The sequence below is a fragment of the Fulmarus glacialis genome, unplaced genomic scaffold, assembly GCF_000690835.1.
Source record: "Fulmarus glacialis isolate BGI_N327 unplaced genomic scaffold, ASM69083v1 scaffold7022, whole genome shotgun sequence".
Classification (NCBI taxonomy): Eukaryota; Metazoa; Chordata; class Aves; order Procellariiformes; family Procellariidae; genus Fulmarus; species Fulmarus glacialis.
Window position 1 is genome coordinate 91823 of NW_009195866.1, and position 7533 is coordinate 99355.

General features: G+C 39.3%; 1 protein-coding gene across 1 annotated transcript in view; it reads left to right on the forward strand.

Moving 5' to 3' along the window:
• Positions 1 to 7533, forward strand: part of LOC104084400 (histone-lysine N-methyltransferase 2C-like) — a gene marked incomplete at its 3' end in the record, with an annotated part of 117587 nt that overhangs the window by 90263 nt on the left and 19791 nt on the right. The window contains 6 exon segments of the mRNA XM_009588230.1: positions 665 to 990; positions 1841 to 2040; positions 2043 to 3647; positions 5007 to 5118; positions 6113 to 6191; positions 6311 to 6374. Of these exon segments, the coding sequence (XP_009586525.1) occupies positions 665 to 990; positions 1841 to 2040; positions 2043 to 3647; positions 5007 to 5118; positions 6113 to 6191; positions 6311 to 6374 (2386 nt within the window).

The window sequence follows — 7533 nt, forward strand, 5'->3', positions numbered from 1 at the left end:
TCACCGCCTGCCGACCGACACCCTGTGTCCCCTGACCCCCGAGACACACCACCACCCCCCCAGCCCAGTTTTTATGCTGAGCATGATGTCACATGGTATGGAATACCCCATTGGACAGCTGGGTCAACCGCCTTGGCTATGCTCCCCGCCCCAGCTTCCCGTGCACCTGACAGAGCATGGAAGGCCAAAAAGTCCCCGGTGCAAGCACCACTCAGCAACAACCAAAACAGCAATGGGCCATCAACGCTTCTCTCATACCAAACCCAAAACACAGCACCCCCCAGCCACCAGAAAGAAAGTTAACTATCCCAGCCGAAACGAGGCTAGTCACCTTTCTCCCTCAGAATGCACTTTTTCATGTGGTAAAAGGGCCTGCATTATTGGAATAGAAAAAGGAAAAGAGAGTTGCTTATATGTTAATTGGTAAAATGCATTTACACTATACACTTTAACAAGAGGTCTGGAGATTAAGTTGCGTTACCAGCATCTTGCACCATTTGATCCCTCTTCTGATTTCTGAGGTGATTGTGGTAATTTATAATATTTTCCTGTAGCGATTGACGAATTTATTTCCTCCAAAAAGCTTAACATAGCAGGGTGTAACACTTCAAAAGATGTCAATTGCAATGTCAAGAACAATAATTTTTTTTTTTTTTTTAAACAGCGCCAGAAATTACGTGAGATTATTCTACAGCAACAGCAGCAGAAGAAGAATGCGGTTCGTCAGGAAAAAGCCTTGCAGGATGCAGCAGCTCCTACCCATGCAACTCCTCTTCAGCATTGGCAGCAAGACAACCTAAATCAAATTTTTAACCGCCCTCCTCCTCCTTATCCTGGGAATATTAGGTCTTCTGTTGTCCCTCCAGGTGGGCCAAGGTTCACCGTATACCCAAAAGACCAACGTGGACCATTGCCTGCTGATGGGCAGTGCAATAGACCCCAGTTTCCAGGCGATATGAATGCCATGGGGATGAGATCTCATGGTCTTAGGTAAGCTCTTTGATTTCTTAAAACAGGGGTAGTTCTACATTTACAGAAATTGTTAGATGAAGGGGGTTTTTTTGATGAAAAATCATTGTGTTGTCTATAGTAGCTGGTAATCTTCCTGAAGTCAGTATGTATAGTGAGTTTTCCTGTGAGCATCTGAAACATTAGAATATATATTTTACACTAACACTGTTTTACACTGTCTTTTATTGGGAATTAATCAGAAATAAAAATGCAGAAACCGCAATACTTGTGAAAGTTATGTGACCTGAAACATCTTGTCGCCCATGGTTTTGGGGCATTTTTTTTTTTAAAAAAACGTGGAAGGTCTGACTTCAGCTTTGATGTCTTAATAATGAATAAATGTAATATTCTTGTTTTCGTTTATAATGAATATGTAATCAAATGTCAACTTCTGTCTGTGCCATTTTTATAGTGAATGCTATGATGTAAAATGAATACCAGTACTGACATACATTGTCATCTCAGGAATTATTATTTTCAATATTTTGGATTTATTTCAGTAATTTCTAAATCCACACAATATTATTTTTTACGCTGAGTTGCATTAACATGTAGTTTATTTGCTAAGATAGTTCTTACTGTCAGAGTTTTCTATCCATTATTATTATTGGAATTGAAAACAGGTTGTTTATTAAACATAATTAAAGCAATTATTTTATTGTAGTCATAAAGCTCATTTAAATGTAAGCCTAATTAGTTGAAATATTTATTTAAATATCTTAATGAATGCATCATGTAAAGCATTTTCGTGAATAGTTATTTGGTCAAATATGCCAGACTAGGCAGTCCTGAGAAAAAAGATTATTTAGTCTTTCATACTTTATTTTAGATACGGGTTTCCAGGAGGTGGCCATGGTCCACCATCAGGTCAAGAACGTTTCCTCGGTCCTCAGCAGCCAATGCAGCGCCCTGGAGTTCCACCACAGCTGAGAAGATCTCTGTCTATTGATATGCCTCGTCCAGTGAACAATCCGCAAATAAATAATACATCTGGGATCTCTCAACATTTTCCTCCACAGGGAATTCCGGTTAGGGTCAGGCGTTTATCGAGTTACGTCACAGAGCTCCTGATGGGAGGCCAAGGCTGCCTTTTAATCCTGCTGCTGCAAATGTTATGGACACAGCAGCACAACATCAACGGCATGCAGGGTTTATACCCAGGCAGGAGTTTCCGGGCCCACGACAGGCAGAACCACTGAGACATAATTCTCAAAGTATACCTAACCAGTTGCAGATGTCTACAAGTTTGGAGCATATGTCACAATCCCAGCAGGATCAAATCAATCCTGACAACCCACCTGCACTTGTAATACGTTCTCTAAGTCATCCACCCGTTGCTGATGCATTCCCAGGACCATCTTTGTCTACATCTGCACCAAGTGATGAATCTGCAAATTTACAGATTCCCAACCAGCCAAGTGATGGTCTAGAAGAAAAGCTTGATCCTGATGATCCTGCTGTAAAAGATTTGGATGTGAAAGACCTTGACGGGGTTGAAGTCAAGGATTTAGATGATGAGGATCTGGAAAATTTGAATCTAGACACAGAAGATGGGAAAGGAGATGAACTGGACACTTTGGATAATTTGGAAACCAATGATCCTCATCTTGATGATCTTCTAAGATCCGGGGAGTTTGATATAATTGCATACACAGACCCAGACCTTGATGTGGGGGATAAGAAAGGAATGTTTAATGAAGAACTAGATCTTAGTGTCCCCATTGATGACAAACTAGATATCCAGGGCAAGACAGAAGAACCAAAACAGAAAGAACAAGGTGGTAGAACTGTTTCCCCTCCTGAGACCCAGTCTCCACAGAAGAAATCTGCTACAGAAAATGAAATTAAAACAGAAGTACTTTCCCCAAACACTCAGGAGGAAAAGAAGAATGAAAATGAAAAAAGTGATGGAAAAGCTGAATCCACAAGTACTCAACAGACTGCTGAAGTGGAGTTAAAGGATGGAGAAAAGGCTTCTGCACAGCCTCCTAACCCAGAATTCCCTGACAAAACTACTGCTGTTCCTAGTCAAGAAACAACTGTGCCTAGTCCAGATGCTCAGGGATCTGCTCCACTGCCTGCTCAAGGAGCAGTAAGTTCCTGCAGTATTTCTGGGTCCACACCAGTCCTCTCAAGTTTGCTAGCTAATGAAAGCTCAGACAATGCTGAAGCAAGGACTCTAGGATCTCCATCTCAATCTTTGCCAACAACACAAATGAACCATGCATCAGGTATTCCACAAACACTAATGACACCTGGTGGACAGATCTTGGAAAACACTTTAAATTCAAATTTGAACATGGTTCCACGAATTAACCATAATTTTTCTCAAGGGTCACCAAATCCAGGATTTATTCAGGGTCAATCATCTAATCATAACTTTGGACCGGGACAGACATCTAATCAAACTGTGGCTGTAACAAACCGTCCTGGTCCTAGTGGCATATCTGGTCCCCAACAGATAATGCTCCCTCAACCATTAGCTCAACAACAAAATCGAGAGAGGCCACTTCTGCTAGAGGAACAGCCACTTCTTCTGCAGGACCTTTTGGATCAGGAAAGACAGGAGCAGCAGCAGCAGCGACAAATGCAAGCCATGATTCGCCAACGTTCGGAGCCATTTTTCCCCAATATTGGTATGTGGGTGATCTATTTGTCTGTGTTCTGGTTAGTTATTTAAAAATACAACAATAAATAGTTAAATAATCCGTAGCACTGAAAGAAGCAGGTAGATATGTGGAGCTTGAAGGTGGCATAACAAAAACCAACCTGCTTAGTAGGCACAATGGGAGTATGGAAATTGAGCATGTAGGTGGAATTCTGAACTCCATGGCAAGAATCTTCTTGACGTTACCAGGATCAGGGTAACTCTGCATTACTGCTAATTTTTCTGACATCAGCTCTGTCGCATATTCTCTTTATACGTTAGGTTCTCATACGTGATATGGAGTAAATGCACCCTTTGTAAACAAAATTAAATGATCAAGTGCAATAGCTGACATTTTGATATTTGATCTATCAAGTTTCTGTTTATGGTTGTTTTAATAATTTTTTTTGCACTGTTTAGTGTGTCTCAAGGAAAGGGATCATCGAAAGCTGTATTACTAACTCACAATCTAGGCAAGGCCCTGAAACATCACAAATAATTCTGCACATACTAAAAGCGTTTAAGATAAACTGTCATTTCTTGTTTAATATAACATAGCAGTTTGAGCGTTCAGATCAAGACCATCGCTGTCATTTAATTGTTATTAATGAAATACGAAATTTTGAGAAATCTGTTAGTTGTAACTACACTGGCCATCAAGGCTGTTTGTTCAAAAGACAAATTTAACCTACCCCTAAGTCACAGTTTCATATTTGTAGTGTGGCTAGAAAATGCTGTAGCCACCCCAGCTGGCTAAGGTATTACCTCCAGAGGTCCCTTCCAACCTCAACTGTTCTGTACTTCCATTTATCCTGCTCTGTGTGAGGCGCCTAATGGGAGAGACAGCAAAAAGGCAGACTTCACCATGCTTATGGTCTTTTCAGATGCTGTATGAGGTGTGTGCCTTTCTGCCTGTAGTGCTACCGGTAATTACAGAGTGCCTAAACCGTTTTCTTAGTACCTTAGTGGTGGTGTGTCAGTTTTGCCAACTGAACTCACAGAAACAACTCTTCTTGCTGATTCTTAAACCTATAAATAGAATTCATTAATCTGTTGGGTCATAGGCCAAATTTGGTCTACAGTCCTTCTCAGACTGACCTGGTTTTCTTTGTATGTTGTGGCTGAAAACAAGCACAGTTGCTGCTGGAGTAACTTTCCTTAGAGGATATACGAAACTACATATTAACCATAAATTTCAAAGTGGAGAGGACAAGTAATGTGACATAGTAATGCAATTATGTTGTTTTACTCATGATTTATGCATGAACTAAATCTAAACAAGTCAGTTCCAGTTAATAACTTGTAATGTTCAGCTATGTAATTAACTTTTACTGTTTTTCTTTTATAGACTTTGATGCAATTACTGATCCCATAATGAAAGCAAAAATGGTAGCTCTTAAGGGGATCAATAAAGTCATGGCGCAGAGTAACATGGGGATGCCACCCATGGTTATGAACAGGTAGGCAACACTTGATACCATTATTTAGGGCCACAAAATGTAAAAGGAAATGATAGAGCTAGGGGAAACTGCACAGGAAATGAAAAAATTTAGAAGTGAAGAAAGATCTTTTTGTCATGTAGTTCATAGTCCATGCTAATACAAGATTATCTCCTAAGAATAAAACTGGTGTGGCAGTAGGAACTATAAAAGGTATTAAAATGCATCAGACTTGTGTTCCAGTTGTAATGTCATTAGTCAACATGGCTTCACTGTTGATGCTTTTCTTGTTTCCCCACTTACTAATTATGTAATGACACATCTCCCACGCCTTGTGTTTGACTGTTGACGGCCGTGTAATGGTTAAACTTCATGTTGCAGCATATCATTTAATGCTAAGTATAATTAAGACTTAGCCCAAATAATGGAAGTTTCATCCTCTCTTTAAATCCATTCTGAGGACAAAAGGAGCTATGAACTGTGCAGACTTCACCATGACTGCCTTTACCATAGGTGGGGAGTCTATGGGCCAGAAAGGATCTGTACCTTTTCTTTTTATGTGGCCCTTAAAATAGTGTGTGTTCTCCTTCCTAACACATACTTCAGTGTTATGTGATAATATGTGGCCTACCAGAGGTGTACATTTACCCAACTCTAGTTGACTGTGCTGGTGACCATGATATCTAAATCCATTAAATCTGGGGTTTTTTGTATCATAATATATTAAAATACAAATACAGATTTTTTTGTGTGTGTGTGTGTCTTCAGTGTTTACTTCACCTCTCTGAAAAATGTAAAATGCAGTAGTTTCAACCAAGGGCAAAGTGTTGTAGCATCAAATGAGAATTAATATTCTCCAGACGTTGAAAAAGTTTGGTACAGAAGTTCAAGCAAACGTCTATAAAATATTTGGATGCTTTGTGTAAGTTCGGTGCAATATAAAAGGTTGTCTCTCCCCTAAAATACCCACTAGTTTTAAAAGTTATAATTTCACTTTCTGTTTATATATCAATAGGTTTCCCTTTATGGGTCAGCCAGTGCCAGGGGCTCAGACCAGTGAAGGCCAAAATCATATGCAGCAGGCAATTACACAGGTAATACAACTTGATATGGGGTTTAAACAAAAGTGTTTAATAATGATAACTAGTTTTGGGGTTTTTTAATTGAATCATGATATAATATCCTGGTCTGTATGTTTTACTGAAATTTCTAGGATGGAAGTTTGACACCTCAGATTTCTAGACCTAATCCTCCCAATTTTGGTCCTGGTTTTGTCAGTAAGTACAGATTTAATAATTTATTGTATGTTGATGTTTCATTCTACAGTTCTGTTTTCCTTAAAATAAAATATCTATAAAGGGATCCTGTCTCTCAAAAATTCATCCTTTTAAAATTGAGTCCTTTCATCATTATGATACCAATTAAAAAATGCTATTAGCTTTTTTTTCTAGAAGCTGTCCTCAAAGAGACACCATAAGGAAAGAGGCAAACAGAACAAACAGAAAATAAGCATTTTTTGGATTTGTGTGAGAATAGTAATCTATTAACTGACAGACTGCTATGTCAAAAACCTGGTCTTTGGTTGTGTTGTAATATTCTGAGCTCAGAGAGAACAACAGTCTATACTGATGCGGGGCGGGTATTTCAGAAGCAAAAAGTTTTGTGCAGCATCATTGTCATTTTAACAAATACCAATAAAAGCTTTCCAGGCATTAGTTAAACAAGACTGGCTGGGAACCACAATTGTTGAAAGCAGAAATGTATAGCACTAGTATTTTGCGTTCCTTGTTTCTGGTTGCCCTAGATCAATTGTAAATCCTAGTCTCTGTGATGAGAAAGCTTTATTAGCAGAAATTAAAACTGAGCATATGTTGGGAGAGGAAGACCATGTGTAAAAAAAGTGTTTCTGTCACTGCAAAAACTGTACTTGATATTTATGAACAAGAAACAGAAGTAAACACCTTCACCTTTTCCAGAAACTGGAGTAGCAGCACTGAGTATGCAATAAGTAGCTTTTGCAAAATTGTCTGTATTAATTTCTGGTGAGATTTGACATGGCACTCAGCGGTGGCCTCGCTGTGGTTGGAGTGGTGGTGGTTCTGAGCACTTGAGAAAATCTGTTTCTCATTTCAGTAGTAGTTATTCTTACCTGGAACTTGTTAATATTTCAGTACTTTCATTTGCACTTTCACATTGCTCCCAGCTGCAGTTAGTCTCCATCGTTTCCACTCAATTGTCCCTTCAGGTTATGTGATTAGTTTCGCAGAATGTATTATTGAAAGAATGGGCACCCCTCGAGACTGTAGCTAGCTCTGTGAATTGATTTAGTTGAGCCGTTAAGAGTCGATGGCTGTTGCTAACACAGTGACTGTTAAAATAGAAGGTGGTAGGGACTGGAGCAAAAGGAGGACATGGTTATATTGAAATCGTACTGTC